General features: G+C 44.3%; 1 protein-coding gene across 9 annotated transcripts in view; it reads left to right on the top strand.

Moving 5' to 3' along the window:
- Nucleotides 1-24,271, top strand: part of IDO2 (indoleamine 2,3-dioxygenase 2) — a 45,059-nt gene extending 20,788 nt beyond the window's left edge. For 4 of the 9 annotated variants that reach the window (XM_081220685.1, XM_081220679.1, XM_081220682.1 and 1 more), the window contains 8 exons: nucleotides 825-943; nucleotides 2,193-2,207; nucleotides 3,641-3,740; nucleotides 5,057-5,174; nucleotides 11,113-11,172; nucleotides 15,169-15,220; nucleotides 21,473-21,621; nucleotides 23,098-24,271. In XM_081220685.1, coding sequence (XP_081076811.1) covers nucleotides 825-943; nucleotides 2,193-2,207; nucleotides 3,641-3,740; nucleotides 5,057-5,174; nucleotides 11,113-11,172; nucleotides 15,169-15,220; nucleotides 21,473-21,621; nucleotides 23,098-23,453 — 969 coding nt within the window. In that variant the 3' untranslated portion in view covers nucleotides 23,454-24,271. The remainder of the gene's footprint in view (nucleotides 1-824; nucleotides 944-2,192; nucleotides 2,208-3,640; nucleotides 3,741-5,056; nucleotides 5,175-11,112; nucleotides 11,173-15,168; nucleotides 15,221-21,472; nucleotides 21,622-23,097) is intronic. The other 5 variants (XM_081220687.1, XM_081220684.1, XM_081220680.1 and 2 more) reach the window with 4 other exon arrangements.
- Nucleotides 24,272-24,867: the final 596 nt, after the last annotated feature.

Below are 24,867 nucleotides of genomic sequence, written 5' to 3'. Positions count from 1 at the left end.
GCAGAAGCGGGACTTCTTTGAGTAGATTAAGGGGAAGGAAAATGGAAGTGGGAGACAGGAAGCATAAGAATGTTCTTTTGGATGTGGACTAATTTAGCCTTGTTCGTGGTTGGAGTCCCCCACTGGCACCCCCATGGGTCCGGGTAGTTTTTCTGGATGTGGGGGCATATGGGGTTCTTTAGGGTGTCCTAGGATAACTCAGGGGTTGAATGGGGACTGTCTTGAGGTGACTTACTGGAAGTTGTTATTGGGTTTGATGAAGCATTCTATCCTTCCCATCCCTCTCCCTGAGGAGAGGACACGCACACACACACACACACACATACACACACACGTGCGTGCCGCGTGTGCATACAAACACATACGCATATGCTCCTAAAACTAAGACTATACACAAAAACACACATATATCTAGATAGCTACATATCTCTATGTGTCTATCTATTTATCTGGAGAGATATATATAGATAGAGAGAGATTTTTTCCCACTGCTCATCAACTCAGCCCCCATTTATGCTTAAACATTTGCTCAGGCCCTTCTCTGCACAATATTCAGAGATTATTTTATACTAGATGTGTAAGTGTGTGTGTTCCAGTTTTGTAATTTTCATATATATTTCAGACCATACTCATAAACAATATATCTACTAGGTTGTTAACAGAATAAATATGAGAATGAGGTGTGTGTATATGGATCACTCACATAATTCCACTTTTATCCCCGGCTCGTTCTCTACCACAAGATTGCCAGAATAAAAGACAGATTGCTTCCTCTGCTGCATTCTTGCTAGAATGTGCTAATTGTCTGGATTTATGTCTGCAAGGTTCTGCCGAGAACCCTTGCCCTTCCCTTGGTCGAGGTGTCCAGGAACTTGGGGCTCCCTCCTATCCTGCTTCACGCGGACTTGGTTCTGGCCAACTGGGCTACTAGGAACCCCGGAAGGTAAGAGCGGGAGAGGGTGTTTGGGATTTGCACAGATTAAAACCAGGTAAGGGAGAGTCTTGACTTTTCCTTCTCTCTGCAGGAAAAATCCAGGCTTTGTCAGCTATTTTGTGATTAGACATGTTCATATTTATTACCTGATTTATGGTGCCAAAGAAGGGGTGTGGGCTTCCCTGGTGGCGCAGTGGTTGGGAGTCCGCCTGCCGATGCAGGGGACACGGGTTCGTGCCCCGGTCCGGGAAGATCCCACGTGCCGCGGAGCGGCTGGGCCCGTGAGCCATGGCCGCTGAGCCTGCGTGTCCAGAGCCTGTGCTCCGCAACGGGAGAGGCCACAACAGTGAGAGGCCTGCGTACCGCAAAAAAAAAAAAAAGGGGGGGGGGTGAACTTGAACACAAGTTCAAAAATCACAGTTCCCAGGAGCTTCCTCTCAACCCACTCTGAACACATTGGGGCAGGTAATTACAAGTATATAAAAGGAGCAAGATCCATTGTCAGCATGGCCACAGGCTAAATGCTCTGGGGCTGATATGTAAATTGAGATCTATCTATCTCCCTCTTGGTGGCTCCGAGGACTGTAGGGGAGGAAAACCTTGCCCTTCTTCCCATTGAGGCTGCTTAGCTGGTCTAATAATCAAATTGACATCAGATAGGTGAAGAGGAGAAAAACAAATTTAATTTTGTACGTATTAGAGCCCCATAAAAATATGAGACTCGAATATGCGACTAAAGCCGGAAGCTTGTACATCTTCTAGATGAGGAAGCAATGCATTTATGAAGAATTGACAAGACCCAGGCTTTGGGGCTTGGGTTAGCTAACTAGGAAAGAAGTAACAAGGTTTGTTTATACAGGCTTCTCAGCCCTGAATTCCTGTCTCTGGTGATAAGGCTGTCTCTCTACTTCCCGACAGGGAGGGCGCCTTCACATGGGAAATTTATTTCCTACTTTCAGGGGTACAAAGAGGTCCGAGTGTCCTTTTGGCACCTGCTGTTTCTCAAGTACCTTTAATTCAAAATAATCAATACACCTAAGTGGCATATTTGGGGTGGTCTATTCTGCTCCCCTCAGGCCCACGGTCTAGTCACAACCCGTGACATCCAAACTGTGCACGTTGTGTGTGTGTCTGCACGTGCATTTGCACACAAGTGTGCATGCCTGTGTCCACGTGACCCTAGAAGGTATATCAGGTTTGCAAACTGATTTGTTCTTTTTTTTTTCTTTCCTTTTGTCAATAACTGAAATTGGACTAGACCCCTGGAAATCAGGTAAGTTCTCAGAAATCCTTCACTCACTTTAGGATCCTTGCTAATTGTAAAAGCTTACAATAAAACCCACAAGCAAAGAAGAGAAAGCATACCACACTGCATGTATAGTACATAAAACATATAAAAATGCATGAAAAAATAGTAGAAGGAAATGTGCCCCAAATCAACAGCCCAAAAGTTAACAGTAGTTGCCTCTGCTTTGTAGAGATTAAGGGATTAATTTTCTTTACTACATTTTCCAATTTGTACATAATAAAACAAGTAAAATGCAATGTAAGAAGAGCAAAAAAAACAAACCAAAACCCCCCAAAACACCAAAACTTCACCAGTTCTCCAATTCTCTGTGATTTTTTGAAGTCTAATGATCTGCGAAGGATCTCTGGTCTCACTCTAACTTCTCTGAAAGGCCAAATTGCTGGCTGTGGCTGCTACAGATACAGAATCCCTTTGAAATATTACATAGACTGGAGCTCGTGGGGCAAGTCTGGTCCAGATGTTCTTAGGCTCCTGTTTCCCCAGGGAGCACAGTTAACCTCTAAGTTGACACTGCCTCTCCGGTCACCAAACCTCAGCTCAATAAAGGGGCTCAGTATAAAAGCTATAGCTCAGAAGATGGAGAGATGAAGCATGAAGACCCCATCTCCCACACTAATGTGACTCTGCTGAAACTACGGGGGTCCCTGACTGAGTTATCTTTTGTGTTTGTTTTTCACGTCTTCTCATGTTTTAGTGGCAGAAGTGGCTTATGGAATGAAGTTTTATGTTTTGTAGACTGGATCCACCTCTGGGCTATTTGAATCCATGTGATAACTGATCATTTAAGAATGATCCCTCTATAACAGTCGTCAGCTTTCACTATTATAATACAGAATTTGGGGGGAAAATGACTAATTAGAGAGAGGACTAGCCTGAGCTATGAAACTGTTCTGGACCAGGTCCAGTGACTAACCAGCTGGATGCAACTGGGGAAGCGATTTTGCTTCTTTGGGCCATAGTTTTCTGTCTGTAAAAAAGGAGCATGGAATTAGCTGTTGCCTGTGGTCACTGCAGCATTAAGACACTGTGCTCCTAACAGGAAGGGTGTGATGGGCCCTGGACTGGCCCTGTGAAGAATCAGCCCTACTTGTCCACTCGTGCTTTAGCAGTTCCACAGCAGGGGCGGGGGTGGGGTGGGGGGGGATGGTCTGGGACCATCCGGGCCATGCTAGACTTTGAGAGTCCTCAGGTGAACTTGGGCTGGAGCAGATCTGTCTCTTTCCTACCTGAATGTTGCTGGAGGGAAGATGCCCATCCTTGGGCTGCCCTGTGGAGAGGAGAACATCAACCTCTGGTTCCACCTTGGACTAGCAGTTACCTGACTCGAGGCCACCGCTTGGCCGTGCGTACTCACTGTATCCAGACCTTTCTAACCACGTGGTCATGTCCCTCCCAAGGAACTTGGACCCCATTTTCTTATTCCCTGGGGGAGAAAGCCTGCGTGGTTTTATACTGGTGACTGTTTTGGTGGAGAAAGCGGCTGTACCCGGGATTAAGGTATCTTCCCACTCACAGAACTTTTTTTTTTTTTTTTCTAAATGAAAAGTCAGTCTGAGCTTTGCTTCCCACCCAGGCCCCTTCCCTGCAGTGAATTCATCAATATAGGCCTCATCTTACTTGGTTAGTTGAGCAAAGAGATTTAAGTTCTGGCCCACAGAGGTATCTACCTTTCCTCAACTACTGTAAAACACGCAGTTGACCGTTTGCCCATCAACAAACAAGCATTGTTCTAGGCAATGGGAGATCTGGGGGAATAAGACAGACATTGCTCTGGCTTCCACAGAGGCTCAGGATCCAGTGGAGGAGGGTGCATCGAGGTAGGGAGTAACATGAAAAAAAGTGCCGTGTTTCATGAAAAGATGTCTAAAACCTAGTTCAGACTTGAGGGGTCGGGCAAAGCTTTCCAAGGGAAATGACAGGTCTGAAAGTTAATACCTGAGTAATGTAAAGGAATTAAGCAGAGAGAGAGACAGACAGAGACAGAGAGAGAGAGAGAGATGCTGATGGCTGGAACTACCATGCAAGGGCTCTGAGTGAAAATGAACCATCCTTGAGATTACCTAGCCCTGGGGGTTGTAAACTTGAATTCCTTTAGGGGTCAGGCAGGTCCCAGAAAGGTCAGGTGTCTGCCAGAGAATCCAGGCCCTGCCTGAAGGTACTGAAGTTAGATTTCTGTGCTTCCTCACCCCCTTCCCTGGTAAGCATATTTTGGGTGCCTACTGTACCTACTGTAGGGTGACCAGATTGGTCTACAATTATTATAGCTCCCTCTTGCACTCTCAGAAGTGAAACTATGTGGTCACTTTACTTCTTATCCGTGTGTTTAGTCCATAGCAAGATACAGAATAAAATACTGGTCTTCCAAATATAGCTCAGATAAGGTCGAGACTGCTAATGAAGGGGGGTCTGAGCTGAGGGCTCCACAGATTCTGATTTTCTGTAACACAGAGCTCAGGGGTGGGGCCGTCCTGAGCCAAGACGCAGGAGTAGAAAGAACCCTCCTGTGTCATAACTCAGGAAGCAGAAAGGAGGAAAATGACAGAGTGAGACCCCTGAGAGGCACAACAAGTATCAGCCAGTGGAAAGATCCAGAAAGACCTCACCAGGTCCATCTGGGAGGTGACCAGGAAGATTCTCCTTTGAGAAGGACCTCATGGCAAATGTCGTTTAGGCGCACTCCCTGGGGAGCCCTGTCACACAGTCCAGCAGGCAGAGGGCTGCCTTTCCTGGATTCCCCCATCTCTGAGGCTCACTGCATCTCAATGGGCCTTCAGTGAACGCTAATGCATTGTGAGACTGAATCTCATCCCCAGGCCCTCGTTCAGGCAGTGAATGCCGTCTTGCTGCCCAGCCCAGACTCCCTGCTCCAAGCCCTCCAGCGACTGAGACTCTCCATTCAGGACATCACCAGAGCCTTGGGACAAATGCATGGTAAGGGGCTCCTGAAGGCTGAGGGATCGCTTGCGGGGGAGAAAGGGCCTGGAGGTAGGCAGCATCCATGAGAAGGCACTGCTGTCCTAGCTTTGTTTTAGGTAACGGCCGCTCGTGCTATTGGAAAATGACCTCTCCGTTGGCAGGGATATTCTCCTGGTTTAGTCTTTCTATGTTCTTGTGATTAGGCTAATTTCCTCTCTTCGGCGGTCATGTATTTCTTTGTGTGTTGAGGTCTTGCACGAAGCTTGGGAGGAGGGGAAGGGCACACAACATGGCTTGTACCTGCTTCATCCAGCAGTGACCCTGGAACCGGAGGACATGACTGGCCTTGGCTTCTCCAGCTCTCCTCTGTGGCCAGTGCAGGGATGGGTTACCATAAGTGTGGCCACTTAAGGGGCCCCCCCTTCCTGCAACTGGTTACATATTATTCTGGCAACTGCCTTCCTGTCCAATGTCTGAGCAGCTCTTCAACTTCCCCTGGCAGAAGAATCTCAAAAATTTAAGGGGGAAAATGGGCGTGATCTGTTTAACAAGGGAAAAGCAGCTAAGTGTCAGTTTCCCTAAGTCCTTCTTCACTGGAAAACAAAACAGATTCTGGAAAAAGAGAGTGTTTGTAGGAAACAGGACAGGAGGGAGGGAGCCGGAGACCGGATGGTGCTCAGCTTTATGACTTTTCATGAAAAGGATAGATTTCCTGGTCATCCCGGACTCTCCGGGAAAGTCCATCTGAAGTCACAGGGTTATGTATTCTTTCTATTCAATGCCCCTGTTTCACATGTTTGACTCACATCTCCCCATTTCCCTGATTTTTCATTTTAAATTCCTCCCGATCACATCAGTAGGTCTCCTGCCAAACAAGCTCTCCCAGCTTAGTGAGATGGATTTTAGTTTTGCAAGATGCCCTGTGTGTATTACTCAGGATGTGAAGACCACTAGAGGGACGTTGCAGGGTCTTCAGATCGTACGAATAAGCAGAAGTGAGTGGTTTGGAAGGTCACAGGAGGCCCTCCACCGTGTCACGGGGTGTGTCCCAGTAAGGTGGCACAGCCCTGTCTGGCTCTCACATGCTTCCCTAGCACTCATTTTCAAAGGCACTTATTCAGCCCAGGCCAACCCTGATGCTTTCTTGATCATCCTCTGCAGGAGGTCTGATGGCCTGGGCAGGTGACGGGGTGATTTCCCTTGTGTCCCCCAAAGGCAAATTTTCCCACACAGACATCATGTATTTTAAAGGTTTCACTACTAGTCACTGCAGTGAAATAGATGAATGTATCAGCCTGCAGTTTTCAAAAATGGCCACAACAACACCATCCATCCTCAGGGCTCCTGTACCATGTGGCCCGGATATTCCTCTCATCAAAGCCCGTGTCCTGGCTTGTGACGTAGGCGGGCTTCTGACATGCCCGCGATCAGTAGAACTCAGCGGAAGTGACACAGCGTGACTTCCCAGACAAGGCTAGAAAAAGTGATGCAGCAGCTGCCACCCTGTATACTGAGCCACCATGTAAAAAGTCCATCAATTCTGTGGCCACCGTGGCTGTGAATGAGGATGTCAAAGCACACAGGGAGGCCAACTGTAGGTGCTCCAATTAGCACCTAGCACAGGGGCGAATAAGCCCTCAGATGAGTCTAAGTTCCCACTTTCCAGGCATCCTCACTCTTCCATCTCCTCAGCTGAGGACCCAACCACTGTGAAGCAGAGACAGGCCATCTCCACTGTGTCTCGCCCTAATTCCTGCCCTGAGTCCATGAGCGTAAAACGATGGTCATTCTGTGCCACTGAGTTTGGAGTGGTTTGTTATGCAGCCACAGTAACCAGAAAGGTGAAATTATAAAAATGATAACAGGGTTTCCCTGGTGGCGCAGTGGTTGAAAGTCCGCTTGCCGATGCAGGGGACGTGGGATCGTGCCCCGGTCCGGGAAGATCCCACATGCTGTGGAGCAGCTGGGCCCGTGAGCTATGGCTGCTGAGCCTGCGCGTCCGGAGCCTGTGCTCCACAACGGGAGAGGCTACAACAGTGAGAGGCCCTCGTACTGCAAAAAAAAAAAAAAAAAAAAAAAAAGATAACAAACAATAAAATCTGCAAGGTGTAAGGAATCGCACGGATATTTTAGTGATTGATTGTGGTTTATGGTTGTTGAATTTCTTCTGCCTGATAAATAGAGCCCAGCTGCACTGCTTTCCTCCCCCAAATGGAGCTTACCCAACGATTCTTCTTTCTGAGCCAAACTTTAGCACGAATTGTGTGCTCCCTTCCTCTCTAAAGCCTCCTTTCCAGGAATTTTCAAAGTCACGCCTAAAGATGTGGTAATTCTGATATTTGAAACTGGTTTCTCTTTCCTTCTTGGTTTTCTTTTTATTATTAGTTTCTGCTTTATAAAAAAGTGAATCAGTCATACATATACATCTGTTCCCACATCCCTTCCCTCCTTCTTGTTTTTTTAACCTTTTCTTTCTTTTTCAGTCCTCACAGTGGCTGTCATGTTTTTTTCTGTGCTTTTTCACCTTGTAATGTTCATTGTCTTTGAAACATCATCTGTAAGCAGGCTTTTGGGACTAGGAGAGAGAAATATTTGTATTTGGTTCTTCCTGGTTCTTTGGAACTCTAAAATTCTGGATCATCTTAAATCATGTTGAACAAGTAAGGACCCGACAACTGAACTTGGGCTAAAAATGTGCAAAAGAAAAGGTCACAACTTTTTAGGGACAGATTATTTTTTAGTCCTCTTTGGCTTGGTGCCAAAGTTAGTTCTAATTCTGTCTCCTGTGGCAAACGGGGGTACAGCGGGGCCCTGATTCACTCGGAGGTTGTGAGTATAGGCATTTGGGGCTCTGCGGATAATATGGGGAGGGTCTGGTGTAAAATTCCTCACCAAAGCTGGGACCAGGGCTCCCATCGTACAGAGAAGCCACTAAACCAGAGCCCTGGCGAATCTGGATGGGCAAGTGATTTCAGGGACAACTATCTCTGCTGGTCTTCTTTTCTACCTCCTTGGGTTTCTGCTTTCCCTTGCAATATTTGCTTGGTGGTTCCTTGCTGTCTTTTGAGCTCTTTGATTGCCTTTAGGATGTTTTCATATTTATCCAGCTTTTTGTTGTTTTTGTCAGGGGAAGGAGAGGTCCAAGTAAAACAACATTCCATTACAACAGAGGGAAGTCTCTTTCTGGACTGCTGTTGGCATCTCTTCCTTTCCCTGTGTTTCCACCATCACTTCCTCTGCACCTATCATCATCTCCTGCCAGCACTCCTGCAGTGGCCTTCTCAATCCTTTCTCTCATCTGCCCTTTACCTAGGCGAATCCATGCTCTTCACAGAAGCCTGAATCAACTTTTAGGAGTGCAGGTTGATTGCATCACTTTGACTCTTAAAACCCTCCAGTTGCCCTCCTGGCACAGTCCAATATGGTAACCTCTAGTCACACATGGCCACTGAACACTTGCTATATGGCCGGTGTGACTGAGGAACTAAATTTTTTATTGTATTTAAATTTAACTAATTGAAATTGAAGTCGAAAAACTGAATCAGTGTCCAATACTTTTCTGTTAGACACAGCTTCATTGTTAGAAAGATTACCTTTCACTTAACTGTTGAAAATTCAGCATCCGAATTAAAATGCACTCTAAGTATAAAATAAATTTTAAATCTATAAGAATATACCCAGGATTTCAAATAATTACTTTTAAAAACCACATTAATAATTTTTATATTGATTACATACTGAAATGATAATATTTTGGATATTTGGAGTTAACTAAAATATAGTATTGATATTAATTTTTCCATTTTTTTTACCTTTTGAAATATGGCTACTAGAAAATTTAAAACTACACGTGTCTATCACGTTAGATTTCAACTGAAAGCACTAGTTTATCCATTATTCTAAGGATAAGGCCAAAATCCTTAACCTATTCTGCAAGACCCAAGATGAACTGACCCCAGGCTATTTTAATTTTAATTTATTTCACATCATCTTTCCCTTCACTTATTCTTTCTGACACTAGCTTTTTGTTCCTGAAAAGATCTTTTTCCACTTCAAGGCTTGTGTACGGACTATTCCTTCTGCTTCAGACATTCTTCCTAACTCACCCTCTGCCTACTTAACTCCTGTTTACACTCAGATTTCAGCCCTGGTCTCATCCAGGCATATACAGCTGCTTAAACCCTATCAGCAATGCTGCCAAACCCAGGAATGGGGCAAGGGATGGAGCAGTGACTGCAACAGGAGAAATAAACAAGACTCCCCAAGGAGAAGGGCTGAGGATTGGCAGAGCTTAAGTGTAAACCAAGGCAGGAAGAGGGATCAAGGGTATATACATATGTATGATTTCAAAGCTGGTTGAAAAAAGTCATGAGGCCTCTGGCAAAGATCTGTTATTTGGAAGATTGAATCAAGTTCTGCTTGGTTGGCAGATTGATTTTCAAAGTAAATAGGGAACATGGGGAAAGGAAACAATACTTGCTCTGAAACATGTCACATTTAAGGTGATGCTGAGACATTCAGTGGAAATACGTGGCTTTAAAAGGGGGAATTACGGGCTTCTCTGGTGGCGCAGTGGTTAAGAGTCTGCCTGCCGATGCAGGGGGTGCAGGTTCGTGCCCCAGTCCGGGAAGATCCCACATGCCGTGGAGCAGCTGGGCCCGTGAGCTATGGCTGCTGAGCCTGTGCGTCTGGAGCCTGTGCTCCGCAATGGGAGAGGCCACAACAGTGAGAAGCCCCCATACCAAAAAAAAAAAAGGTGGAATTACCCCAAAAAGACACAGTTTGGTGGTCAGGTCCATCAGATGTATATTTCCATTATGCACCTACAGTGCTTTGTTTTAGGTGTCAGTAATGGAGCATTGACTGCCTTACCTTCCTGAGTGGGATGACCATAATGAACATTAATAATGTCATATGAAAATACTGCAGTGATTCTGGGTCTGTGGTTTTAGTACTGACCCAAAGCAAGGATTTGCTGAGTCTTGTTTTGTTTAAAGGCCACTTCTCAGTATAAAACCTAAATCCCTAACCCTGAAAAGTTGTAAAAGCAAGTTTCCTTAGGTTTTCCAAGCAAAACAAAAATAATGCTTATGATAAAATGAGATGAGAGTGAACTAATCCAAAGCAGACATTGTATTTTTCTTGAGAGTCACTTAGATTTAAAAGAACAAGATACTTGACCAAAGTGTTTTGTGTTTTTCTGAACAATAGCAACATCCACTTTGGAAGACATCTAGCCCCATCCACTAAGTGCACCTGGGCTTGGCCATCGGGGCAGAAACTGCAGTCCATGGGGCCATTTTTCCACTCCCCTAGGAAGACACAGGGAAGGAAAGGGGGGAGACTTAACTCAGGTGTCTTCTTGGATCTTCTATGCTCCCTGTAGGATAATGACACTGGCTTTCAGGAACTGCTCTTCTTAGCCCAAGTGTACACACATCAGATCCAGAAGCAAGAGTTTTTATGTGGCTCATGTCCTTCACCAGCCCCACGTTAATAGATGTTCTCTACCTGGTTTAGGGAGAGAAATACCTTCCATCAGCCCTGGTAGGGATTCTGAGGCTTTTTTCACACTTTCTACGGATACACCTGCTCCAGTCTTCTTGCTCCCTCTTGTGGCAGAATTCCTAATCCTCTTCATCGTGCATGCCTTCTTTTGATCCTGCAAAGCCAGGCCAGGAGCTGACATTCTTCCTTTGCTTCCCCTAGGGCAGTGCTAAACTCTCAAGTGTGTTTGCTTTCTCCCAATCCCACAGAGTCCCGCAGTACTTGCTCGCCACCTATCTGCAAAGGCTCATTCTTGCCACCCTCAGGATTGTGCCAAGAAGGTCTCTCTTGGCCCTGTGCTGTGCTGCCCTGGGGAAGGGGTGATGTGGGTAAAGTGAAATATCCTTCCTACCCTCTTCAGTGCATCCACTCTTAGATTTTTTTTTTTTTTTTTTTTTTGCTCCAGTGGTGTTCTGGAACCTTTCACTGGACTCCTGGACTTCCACAAAGGCTGTCTTATCCACGGGTGACTGTCTAAAACAATGTTCTTTGTGGGGAAGATAGTAGAAAACTCTTATTCTGCCATGCAGATGATGTCACTCTTGCATTTCCCTGTTTTCTAATGAGTTAACTGTCTGTGTGTCTGGGATGGGGGTGGAAGGGCCTGTGCTCCTGCGTGCTCATCGTGTGTGTCCCTGATTTGTGAAATGCATGGCTTTCCTTATTTTTGGAAATGTCTTTTATCTTTTACTCATTGCCTTTAATAAGTTTTTGGGTACACTCTGGAGGGTGATCTTTGTTAGTTATGGATTGCAAGTGCTGTGGTTTGTCTCATTCTGCATTTTGAAAGCAGAAGTTCTTAATTTAAATATAGTCACAGTATTTACTTTTGTAACAGTTTATTTTTAGGAAGTCTGGCATAAGATATAATTTCATAATCAGAGGTCATAGATATATTTTTCTACATTTTTTTCTGTAGTTGATGTTGTCTGTCTTTCACCTTTCACCCCTTAATACACATATAATTATTATCTCTATACAGTATGACATAGGAAATAAATTCAATTTCCCTTCTGTGAATAATCACTAATCTACAATACTAACACTGTCTTCCATCAGATTTTCTTAAATGATTGGATCTCTTTCCAGGCTCCCTATTCCGTTTCATCGTCTGTTTGTCTTTCCCCACACCAAAACCATCTGTCTTAAATGAACCATAGCTTCATAGTGTTTCTCATTTTCAGGTGGAGAAAATCCCCCTCACCTTGCTTTCTCCAGGGGCACGCGTCCTGTCTTTGACCCTTTGCTTTTCATATAAACTTAGAATCAGCTTGTCAAATCCCAATAAAAAATTCTGTTAAGAATTTTGCTCAAATTGCATTAAATCTGTATATTAATTTGGAGAAAAATTACCTGATTTTGATATTCTATCTAGTCTTCTGTCCTCTGATCAGGGCAGATGGACAGGTGGAGACTAACGTAAAGACATTAACGTGCTCTCCGAATCATGCCTTCATATTGCTGGGTGTTATTCTCTTCCCACATGGCCTGAAATTTATCCAGATAGAAAACTCTTCTTTAAAGAAATAAGAAGACTTGTCAACAGAAAAAAAGAAACCAAGACAATGGAATGATACCACTGAAGTGCAGAAACAAAATAACTTCCAATGTGGCATCACACACCTCGCCAAAATATCTTTCAAATTTGAAATTAAAACAAAGATATTTTCAGGCAAATAAAAACTCTGAAAACTTATTGCCAAAGGACCCACACTAAAATAAATATTCAGTTGAGTTCTTTGGGCAAAAGTACAAAGATTCCAGATGTAAACACAGAAATACGGGAGAGAATGAAGAGCAAGAGACGGTAACTATGTGGTTAAATTCAAATGATTATTGACTTTATACAACAATAATAATGTAGGTTTAAAATGTATGTAGAAATAAAATAAATGATAACAATAGCACAAAAGGCAAAGGGGTTAAATAGGATAAAGTATTCTACAGACCTTGTATTGATTGGGAAGTGGTAAAAGTACTAATTTTAGTAGATCTATTGAATCAAAGATATCTGTTGTAATCTCAAGAATGACCACTAAAAGAATAGCATTAAGAGGGGGAAAGTAATGATAATAAGGGGGAAAATAAAATAATTTAAAACATTTTTTTCATGAAAGTCAAAAAAGAAGAAAAGAGGGAACAGAGAATATGAGACAAAGACAAAATAAATAAAAGTGAATATATAACCAAAATATATCAGTAATTACATTAAATACTTGAATATACAATAAAAACAAAATAAACAAAACAAAACAAAAAACTCTTCTTTAGATACATTTATTTTCCTAGATACTGATACTGAGTTTTCTTGTCCGTGAACAAAGACACATTTTCTTAAATTACTTTGACTTATTTCAAGGTAAGAGATTTAGATATATTCCGCTTTATTCATAGTTACTTTATATTTTTGTTTCTAGCCAATATGGCATCTTTTGATTGAACTAATTCCTGTTTGTTCTTGGTTTATAGAATGAAATTGATATTTAGTATGAACCTTGAATCTAGCACTTTGATAAACACTCTTATTAATTCTAATGATGATCTGTTGATTATCTAGGTTTTCTATGTAGAAAAATATTATTTGAGAATAACATTGTTTTGTTTTTTCATTTAAATACTTATAACTGGGCTTCCCTGGTGGCGCAGTGGTTGAGAGTCTGCCTGCCAATGCAGGGGACACAGGTTCATGCCACTGTCCGGGAAGATCCCACATGCCGCGGAGCAGCTGGGCCCGTGAGCCATGGCCTCTGGGCCTGCGCGTCCGGAGCCTGTGCTCCGCAACGGGAGAGGCCGCAACAGTGAGAGGCCCGTGTACTGCAAAAAAAAAAAAAAAGATGGTGGCTCTTGGGGACTTCCCTGGTGGTCCAGTGGTTAGGACTCTGCGCTTTCACTGCCGAGGGCCTGGATTCAGTTCCTGATCAGGGAACTAAGATTCTGCAAGCCATGTGGTACAGCCAAAAACAAACAAACAAACAAACAAAATTTATCTCACATTTACTGAAATAATCATTTGGCTTTTCCTCCTTAAATATGATAAGTTGGGTAAAACATTAAATTATCTCCAGTCATTACTGCTTCAGCAAAAATTTGTACATAGTACTTAGCATATTTGTGGGAACCGAGCACCAAATGGGAAAGACCCAGAAATAGGGCCCAGAGAACAGTCCAGCACAGGAGCAGGGAGGGTGTGACAGCCCTCAGAGGCCCTGGGAAGCCTGCGGCTGATGGGAGATGTGAGGTACCTGAGCCCAGGGGGCTTCAGAGAAGACAGAGCTGGAGGACCAGAGATCAGGTGTGACGGTGGAAAAGGTAAATTGATGGTATAGAGATGCCGTTATTTAGGTCTCATCAAAAAGATGTTTCTTGGGCTTCCCTGGTGACGCAGTGGTTGAGAGTCCGCCTGCCGATGCAGGGGACACGGGTTCGAGTCCCGGTCCGGGAAGATCCCACGTGCCGCGGAGCGGCTGGGCCCGTGAGCCATGGCCGCTGAGCCTGCGCATTCGGAGCCTGTGCTCCGCAACGGAAGAGGCCACAGCAGTGAGAGGCCCGTGTACCCCAAAAGGTGTTTCTTTTTTTCTCCGAAACACAGAGACATAGACAGGAATCTGGATGAGAGAAACATGTCAGCTCCCAGAGGGGCCGCACTGTGAGAAGAAGAGAGAATAAGGTTCAAAAGTGGATGAAAAGAAATTCGGTGCAAATGTGAGGACGTGCTTCTTTACACACACAAGTTAATAAGCTAGTGGGATCAATTATCCCCGCGCATGGGCTTAGATTCAAAATAAGCTGCACAGGGACTTCCCCGTGGTCCAGTGGTTAAGACTAGGGGCTTCCAATGCAGAGGCCGTGGGTTGGATCCCTGGTTGGGGAACTAAGGTCCCACATGTGGCACCGTCAAAAGAAAAACCCCAAAAAACAGAAACAACAACAACACACGCACACCCAACGAGCTGCACGGACTAATGAGTGAGGCTGTGTCCGACCAAGTGTGGCAGAGCCTGAGCACAGGATCCTCCACTCTCTGCCCTTTGTTGACGACACAGAAATGCACCCAGGGGTTCAGCGGTCCTCTCTTCTGAAAGCCTTGAAGAGAGCAGATTCTTTCTCTCTGCTTTTCTCCTTTCTGCTTCCCACATTCTTTCATTCTCTCTGTCTGTTTAAAATATTAATTTTTTAAAGATGGCCTTGACCTCTCTTTTTGGTGATTGTTGTTTAAGTGCAGAAGAGGGAAGTAACCACAAATAGAAAAAGGCAGCATTTGGAACCGTTTAACCCTCCCGTCAGCGCCAGTGAGGGGGGTAACAGAAGGGAACATTCCTCCCCCTCCAGCTGCTGTGTTCCCTCCAGGTTTCTGTGCAGATCAGATAGAGGGGGTGCCCTGGGAAGGCAGCAGAGCCCGTGCATATGGAACCAATTGCTTTTTTTGCCCGTAGTAAAGTTCACATTTTGATTGCTCCTCTAGATTATGTAGATCCAGACATGTTTTATGCAGTCATCCGGATCTTCTTCTCTGGGTAAGTATAGTTCAACTCTTTTCCTGCATGAGGCATCTGTAGCCTTTCCCAGATTTATGAGGGGGAAAAACAGACAGAAGCTTCCCAGAGGAAGAAACACACCAAGTAACCCTTGCTAACAAAGGAATCACCTGGATCCATTCTTGGATAAAAGAAGTGGGGTACCATTTGCATGACAAATGACACTGAAGGATTGAATAGTAAAGTTTAGAGTAATTGTCCTGAGGCCATCACTTTAGATTCAATGTACTCACCTTTCTTAGAAAATCACTGGATGACAGAGGGGAAAAAAGCCCAGTGTGCCTCCCACAAAGCTCAATTATGTATATCCTTTCTCCTGCCTGTTATGCAGGCAGGTGGAGGCACAGGCAGTAGCTTAAAAGCTTCCTGCTAACATTCTTGGAATAGCTACCCCAAAGACATTTTTTCATATTCCTGGTATTCTTCTTTGGTCACCTGGCCTGCAATTTCTCCAGATAGAGAACTCTACTCTTAGATACATGTCTTATTTTAAATACATTTGTCATAACGTGACACATTTTAATGAGATTGCTTTCCTACTCACATTAACTGAGAGAAACTAAGTTTGTTTTTGTTTTAACGGTGAAGAGTGAAAGGTGGAGGTGATGGATGGAAGAGGTGAAAATGTGAAATAGACATCATCTAGAGCTCCATCTTGATAACTAGGAGGTGCCTGAAACGCTGTTGGTAGGAAGAATATGAAGCTGTGTCTGGATGTAGCAAGAGTCATGCCGAATTCCAACATCAACAGATGTATTGATTCATCAGTAGATTTAGTGGTATATTCCATGGGTGCACGAAGGGAGTGACCATGTGTATTAAGTATTTTCTCTAGATTGGGTAGGTCTGTAGTGTAAGACGGTCTCAGGGGAGGCCAGCCTGGGTGGGGAACCCTCCTTGTAGGGGTAGTGAGTGGAAGCAAAGTTGCTAGAGAATAACTTAAGAGTAACAGGTACCTGGTTTATGGGGAAAAGAGGAGGAAAGGGGAAGAGCAAAGGAATGGAACTGAGGGCGTATCTCAGAAGTTAGACCTTCCCATGTACCCTCCACTCCCGAATCCCCGACAAAGGGATTATTCATCCTGTAGAACTCTTCTTGCTCTCTGTATCTTTTGCATGTAGTCAGGGTCGATACAAAGATCTGATTGTAAAATAGAGATTCTAGCAACAAATATTAAGCAAAACATGCAGATAGGCTTTGGTAGGATTAGAGGGGAGAACAAAAGGGCCGTTTTCCCAAAACGTTTTAAACAGACTGCGTTTTAGGAAGAACTAATTCTGGAAAATCTCCTTGTGCTTCAGTTTGCTCTCTGAGTTTGGGTTAGTTTCCACTGTTGCATAACAAATTACCACAACTTAGCAAGGCTCATTTATTATCTCACATTCCTGTAGGTCACAGGACTGGGTGAGCTTGGCTTGGTTCTCTGTTTAGGGTCTCAAAAGGTGGAAGTCGGGATCTGCTGGGCTTGAGCTCTTATCTGGAGAATCTAGGGGAGAATTCACTCCCAAACTCATTCAGGTCTTTGGTAGAATCAGCTCTTTGTGGGTTGGGAACTGAGGTGTCTCATTCTTTCCTGGCAGAATCTGCTGTCAGCTTCTAGAAGCCTTCAGTATCCTTTGCAATTCAGCAATGATATTTCCAATCCTTCTGGTAATTCAGATCTCTCAGAGTTCTCCTTCTGTCATCAGCCAGAGAAAACTGCCTGCTTTGAAGGTCTTGTGTGATTAGATTAAACTCCCCTAGATAATCCAGGATAACTGCCTAGGTTAAGGTCTCTCATTAGTGACCTTAATTACACCTGCAAGGTCCCTTTTGCCTTGCCTTATAATATATCATATCGACAGGCATGCTGTCTTATATTAATAGTTCTAGGAGTTAGAATGGGAATCTTGGGACAACATTTTTAAAATTCCATCTATCATAGTTAAATGGATACCAAAGGGTGACTTCATTTTCATTAAGATAAGTTCTGGGGCTTCCCTGGTGGCACAGTGGTTGAGAGTCCACCTGCCGATGCGGGGGACGCGGGTTCGTGCCCCGGTCCGGGAAGATCCCGCATGCCACGGAGCGGCTGGGCCCGTGAGCCATGGCCACTGAGCCTGCGCGTCCGGAGCCTGTGCTCCGCGACGGGAGAGGCCACTACAGTGAGAGGCCCGCGTACCGCAAAAAAAAAAAAAAAAAAAAAAAAAATATATATATATATATAAATTCTGGGTCAGTGATGCATTTTATCTGTGATCTACATAAATGCCTCTTTTCTATTTCTGATCCTCAAAATTATTTCCCACATAGCTAAACTAAGTGGCCAGTAGCCAACCCTAAATGTGTTGGTGGCCAAAAACATCTGGATTGTTGAGAGTTCCCAGTAGGTTTGTCTTGAAAAATCTAAATCTGCTTCTGTGTTCTTGATTTGTCTTATGCTTGACTTATTATTTTTGTTGACTTTTTAAAAAACATTTTTATTTAGGAGCATTAAGAAATTCCATCTGTAAATGAAACATAGTCTCTTTATTTCTCACTCACGTCAAATTTGTCAGGGAAGTTAGCCCCTATGGATAAAAGTCATCTCTTTTCCTTTTTTTTTTTTCTGTTTAAACTTCCCCTTTTCTGGGGTTTGCTAGAAATATGCTACAAGAAATGTTAAAAATAAACTTGCCTACAGAGATTTGTAAGGAAAATAATTCCTTTTCTTCACAAATAGCAGTTTGGGCCTGAGAATGCATGGGAGCAATCCTTGGGCTATTCAGAGAAACCCAATTTTTCTTCCTCATGTTAATCTCATCAAGGTGGAGAATATGGGTTTTGAAAGTAGATGCCTTCCTTTTATTTTTTTTAACTTTCATGCTCTTTTTTTCTCTATCATCTTCTTTTAAGCTGACCAGGTCCTTTCAACAAATACACTTGGATTTACATATTCAAGATAGATAATACCTAATTATAGAGTGCTATTTTTTCATTCATTGATTGATCAAATATTTAGCGAGGGCTGACAAAATGCCAGGCACAGTTCTAGGTGCTGGGAATGGAGCAGTAAAAACAGCAACTTCATTTCTGTGGAGCTTACATTTTAATCACGGGAGACAGATAATGAATAAATAAATAGAACAAAGGCAATACCATACTCTATGTGTTACAACAATAAGAGATACAGGAAACTTCAAAGTAGGATAATAGAGCATCATGGAGTGTTAGGTGTGGTAGCCAAAGTTCTTATTTATTTATTGTGATCTGCAAATGCCACATTTCTAAAGGATGCTTAAGCAGATATGTGAAGCAGGTGAGGAGGATGAGTAGCAAACCACCCAGGTACCTGCTCTGCCTGAAAGGAACAACATCATCCCGACCCTGGGGTGGGGGCACTTTTGGAGGAAAAGCTGCACCGAGCCCAGCAGTGCTTGCATGGAATCAATGTGGGAGAATGAGAAATACAAGCGATGGAGGGACCAGATCATGTAGAGGCTCGTTGGCTCCTTTTCTGAGTGTGAAGAGAAGCACCGGGAAGTTTTGAGGAGAGTGACATGAGCTGGATGAAGTTGCAAATCGTCACTCTGTCTTCTGAGTGGGCAATAGAATGGACCAAGGAAAGCACCTAAGAAACTCTGACTACAATCCAGGGTGGTGGCCTGGACTAGGGCAGGAGCCGCAGAGGCATTGAGAAACAGTCAGTTCTGGATGTGGATTGAAGTTATCTGCTTGGACTGCACGTAGAATGGAAGAGAATGAGGTCCTTCAGAGAGGACTCTAGGTGTGTGGCCGGATCCATGGAAAGAATGGAGCTGCCGTTTTCCTTTCTCTGAAGGTGGAGATGTGGGAGGGGCAAGTCTGGCAAAAGGAAGGGGGAATCGAGAGGTCAGTTTGGGATGTGTCCCCTCCCATGGAGATGTCTAGTAGGCAGTTGAAGACACGTCTCTGGAATATAGGGCAGAGATCCAGATCCAGGTGCACATTTGTCAATAATCCTACTATAGTTGGCTTTGAAATCCAAGAGACTTAGATGAGATCACTTGGGAAGTGAGAGTCGTGAGAAGCCCAAGGACTGAGTCCTGAGAGTGTCCAGCACTTAGAAGTGGTCATGAAGGGAAGGAACTAGAGAAGGAGACCAAAGTGACTATATGAGACCATCAACAGGATTACAGAGAAAAATCTGAACCAGTACAGCCATTGTGTTTGGTCCACTTACCACATGATAGTAGTCTGGTCCTCAATATTTCTGCCCTGTAAAATGTTGCTTAGAAATTTTATTGCACCAGTGTCCTGAACTCTGCTGAGTCAGAAGACCTTTGTGGGGTTCACTTGATTCTTCCAGCAGCTTCAGGAAGTAGGTACAAGTCAGGAGAACTGAGACTCAGAGGGTTTGTACAAAGTTACAAAATAATGAAAGGAGGGAGAAGAGGTTAAAATTCACTGTGAATAATATGATAAAATGGCTAATATTTATCAAGTGCTGAATAGTTTTCAGGCACAGAGCAGGTATTATTTTAATTAGTTCTCACATCCCAGTAAGGTAGATACTAATATTACTTGGATGAGGAAACTGAGGCTCCAGGAAGTTAATTAACTCACCTAAGGCTCAGAGTTACTAAGTATCAAAGCTGAGATTCCATTCCATATCTGCTTAAGATAGAGTGGTCTCTCCTAAGAGCTACAGCAGGTTGTGATCTTAGACTCAGAATCCTCCCTGGTCTCCTCCAACTTGTCCCCTGCCCTGCTGTGCATATGTCATCTCTTTCCACAGTGATATTGCTCCAACTGCAAAGGCCACTACGATATTCATCCAGTGAAACCACAGAATAGGCAACGCAAAACAGCCCCCAAAGAAAACAATAGCATTTCCTACCTCAGGGAAAATGTCATGGATGCGAGTTGAGCAGTCTGTCTGCGGCTTTTGTGTGTTCGGGATGTGGGATGTGTGTGTTTCCCTTCTCTCCAGCAGAATGACTTGTAGAATTACAGGAAGAAGGAGAGACATCAACATAAGCCTGTTATTTAAAACCGTTAACAACAGGGTTCCCGGCAATAAAAGAAAAAGATTCTGTTCTTTAGTAAAAGTAGAAATTTACACGTGGGTGGTCTTGGGAAGTGAAACTAGAAAATGACAAGTTTGGGGGTCAAGTTCTCGTTCCCTCTGTCTCTAACAACATGGTCCTAGAGACTTAGTGCCTTGAGTCTTTATTTCTTTATCTGTAAAATGGATTTAAAAATGCCTGCCTTGATCTACCCCAAAGAGGACAAACGAGAAAATGGATGTGAATGTGATATGTAAACTGTAAAGCATCGTAAAGGCAGATGTGGTGTGTTCTCGGCGCTGCTGGCTGTCTCATTGTGGAATCACCCACATACACTCTGTGACTGTTCAAGACCCTATAAAAAGTCAGACGGCGAACTGAGTAAAGTGGCTTGGGGACTCAGGAAGAGGGAGACTCAAGGACAAAAAGATGAAGACATGGAATCAGGGCGACAGAAGAGGAGAGAAAAGAAGAGAAGAGAGGAGAGAGAAGGAAGGAAAAACCATTTAATCTGAGCCTTAATTCCAGTCCTTCCTCCTGTCCTTGACTGTAGATTCTGGTGACCTGCATGGCTGTATTGTGTTCTCTTTGCTGCTACCCTTATTATTAACACCTGCCATCAACAAACTATCTGATAAAGGCATTCCCATGAAGTTAGGTAGTATTTAGAACTGAAGTTGAATGTGAAAACTGTTATAGCTATAACTTTTAGGGAAGGGAAAAGATGTGTGTGTATATTTGTATGTATTTTTGTGTGTTTGTGTCAGTGTTTGGGGGGTGTGTGTGTGTGCACGCGCATGTATTTTCAAAACTCTACTTGTGGAGTTATGGGCATCAAGGTCATCAAGGTGGAGATTAGTAGAGGGAGTGAAGATTGTTCCAGATCCCCTATGTTAATGGTTCCTGTGGATCAGCACTGACGTCATCTTTATAATTGAATTTTTCCAAAAAATATGTCATAGGACCAATGCCAGCAATTTCTCTTTAAGTATCTTTTACTTCTCTGGAACAGTCCTTTATATGAGCAAAGAGAAGGGCTGGCCTCTTATGAAGTTGAGTCAAGATAATGCTTAGGTACACATCCTACGAAGATATCCAGCCTCTTGCCCTAAAGTTGCCATTGAAATTGTGTTCACTTTCTTGCTCAATCTCTGTTTCCATATCAGAAAATATACTCTTAACTCCTAGCAGCCACTTCTTCTCTCTGATGTTTACTCTTGCCTAGCTGGAAGGATAACCCAGCAATGCCTGCGGGGTTGTTATATGAAGGTGTCTCCAAAGAGCCACTGCATTACTCCGGCGCGAGCGCTGCTCAGAGCACCGTGCTGCACGCCTTTGATGAATTCTTGGGTGTTCGTCACAGCAAGGAAAGTGGTAAGTCGGGCGTTTTTCTTTTTCTTGTTTTTTCCTTAACAGGGAGGAAGAACAGTGTTTTTTTTTTTTTTTTTTTTTTTGCAGTACGCAGGCCTCTCACTGCTGTGGCCTCTCCCATTGCGGAGCACAGGCTCTGGACGCGCAGGCTCAGCGGCCATGGCTCACGGGCCCAGCCGCTCCGTGGCATGTGGGATCCTCCCGGACCGGGGCACGAACCCGTGTCCCCTGCATCGGCAGGCAGACTCTCAACCACTGCGCCACCAGGGAAGCCCACAGTGCTGTTTTTATCAACTGATATGTCCAAGTGTAAATGAAACTATCAGGAAGTCTATACTTCTCCAGATCAACCAGGAGACTGTGCACCTGCCATCTGTGACTGTCAAGCCAATTAGTGTCAGAGCTCAGCTGAATATTGGGTTTTATTTCCAAATCTTAAAACATTCCTATATTTCCAGCTGTTCCCTGTAACTTTGTTTGGGTCCTTAGGCAGTAGCTTGCTTCTGTAGAGTGGGGGAGAGATCTGCAGATCCAGGGCTGTGACACTATGTTGCCAAGTCTGGATGCAGCTGGGGATGGGTATGGGCTCCTCCCCCGAAGCCCATTCCGTAAAAATGGTGTGGCCTCAAGCCAAGGCTCTTTAGACCAGAAGAGGGGTTCTGCCATCTTACAAGCTTGAAATGGCTCTTTTCCTTACCTGCCAACATCAGGCCTCATGTTCAACAGCTGCAAAAAGGTACTTCCTAGTACAGAGTTTTCAAGTTGGATTAAGAAAAAATAAATGACTAGAATTCGGTGTCATGGGGTCCAGTCTCATCCACAAAAGTCTGTTCTATAGAACTATGATCACTTTTCATGGACTTTTGATTTGATGAGCTTAGTAGTTGACGTACCGTGCCTAATATGAATCCCATAATGAGTTTCCTGTGTTTCCCATAAATGTCTATTGATTTGATTTTTAAACAATTTGACTTCAAGAGGCTGTTACTAAAACAGTTGATCATTCTTTATCTTCCTGTCCTTAGAAACTCTATCACTTTCCTCTTCCTTAGCGCTCCCTCCAAAATGAAGCACTGAGGAAACAAAATTCAGCAGAGTATTTAGCTCATCAGTTTAAGGGTCCATGCCTTACATTTGTAGATATACCTCATGTGTAACTAGCAAGATATGTTGCCCACATTTGGTAGACGATAACTCTTTATACCTTGGCTGGTAGAGCTACTTCCATCTTAGTTATTTGTGATGGGCTTGCTTCTTTTCCTTCCTCATCTCCAATCTGCCTTTGGAGGATTTGATGTCTGTATGCAAAAGAGCCAGCCAAGTCGATTAGACACTATTAGAATGAGCAGTTAGGAGAACAGCAACAGCATTTGCTGTGTTGATGTCTGGAAAGGCAGACAGGCTCTCTTACCTTTGCACGTGGAGCTACAGCATCGTTCTGCCTTGTTTTATGACATTGTCCTGCCCTGTTTCTTTCAGCTGCCTTTCTGCACAGCATGAGGGATTACATGCCTCCTTCCCACAGGGCCTTCATAGAAGAACTTCACTCCGCTCCTTCCCTGAGGGACCACATCCTGTCCTCTGGAAACAGCCAGCTTCTGACGGCCTATAACCAGTGCGTGGAGGCCCTGGCAGCTCTACGCAGCTACCACCTCGCCATGGTGACCAAGTACCTCATCACGGCTGCACCCAAAGCAAAGGGCAGGAGGACAAGCCATCTCCCGGGGCCACCTCAGGCCTTAGAAGAGAGGGGCACAGGCGGAACGGCAGTTGTGAGATTCCTGAAGAGTGTCAGGGATAAGACCTTAGAGGCGATCCTCCACCAAAGTGGCTAAGAGACTGCTCTTTCGCCCAGCATTGCAAACCACACAGGTCTCTCCTTATCCCCCTTTCACTGGACAGCAGGTGGGCCTGGAGAATGAGGACCAGGGTTCTGTCTGGAATCATCTGAAAGGGACCTCAGACCTGTTCATGTTCTCGCTCCACAGAACACCATCTTCTCCTCTGTTGAGAGAATTTTCATGGCCAGGAACTTGTCTTTCCTTCCCTGATCACTGGTTAATAGCAAACAGCTCTGGATAGGCCCTCATTCAGAACCCCACGGAGGAGTGAGTGTACCCCTATTCTGTTTGTCAAGTGATAGAAAACCAACATACTTTCACAAATCAAATAAAATTGCTTGTGGACAGATCACCTTGCTGAGTTCTCCAAAAAACAAAAATTTAAAAATTCCTGCATTCGTTGGTTCACTTACTGACTTATTCAGCCCATACTGAGCCCTGGCTTAGGGGTTACAGCAGGGATTTTAGAGTCCTCTCTCCCCATGTGTGCGGAATTTGGGGGCAGAAGTTTGGAGATGCTCCAGTGGAGACGTGAAGGGAAGAGGAGACTGAAGATAAGACCCTGAAATCACCAGTGTGGAAACGAGAAGTTAATGATATGGGAACGGGTGAGGCTTAGCCACAAGGTTCAGAAATGTGTACTTTCTATTTTGGTTTCTTTCTTTCTTTTTAGAAGAATGATTCTTTCTCCTTACGCTGAAAGTTTGTATTTGTAAAATGAATGAATTGACCCTTTGGAAGTAAATGAGTGAAATGGGAATACATGGGAAATCCACATGTGTTATGTGCAAATAAATGTCGCTTTTTATTGACTTGGTTTATATCTCAAGATCTCACTCCACCTGGCAGTAGAAAACTAGAAAACATTAATCTTAGGATGAATTCCATTAATTTAGGGTTGCCCTCACTGTGCACACACATGTCCCCGGGCTAGTTCTAAATTCCGGAGGGCTGATCTATATCACAGCATCAGGGAGAGGCACCTGATCATCGGGCAGGTGGGCAAGTTAGCATCTGCTAAGCAGTCCCCCTCCCTACGTGGGTAGTGGTCTAATGGAGCCCGCAGCATGCCTCATCCTGTCTAAGCAGGAAAAGATGCTCAGCCCTCAAGGTCCTATCGCGCCACCTGGAGAAGCACTGACTTATTCCCACAGCCCCCAGGAATGTTGGGTGACTGCCAGACCCGCTCAGAGCATCTGCCCAGAGGTGTAGGCACAATCTCCACTCTTCGATGCAATGGTGGTGGTGGTGGTGGGGGGTGACAGGGGTTTCTGGACTCTCCTCAATGCCCAGGGCCCTTGGTAAGAAGTCATGAACCAGTATATTTCTTGGGGTGCCAGGAAGGCTACTACTGACCCACGTCCTCTCAGGGCGTGGCCTTGCCAAAAAAATGGGGAGGTGGGCATGA

This window comes from Mesoplodon bidens, assembly GCF_964165515.1.
Source record: "Mesoplodon bidens genome assembly, chromosome: 20".
NCBI classification, from domain to species: Eukaryota; Metazoa; Chordata; class Mammalia; order Artiodactyla; family Ziphiidae; genus Mesoplodon; species Mesoplodon bidens.
Note: the sequence above shows the minus strand (reverse complement) of the source record. Positions and strands in the feature narration are given on the sequence as shown.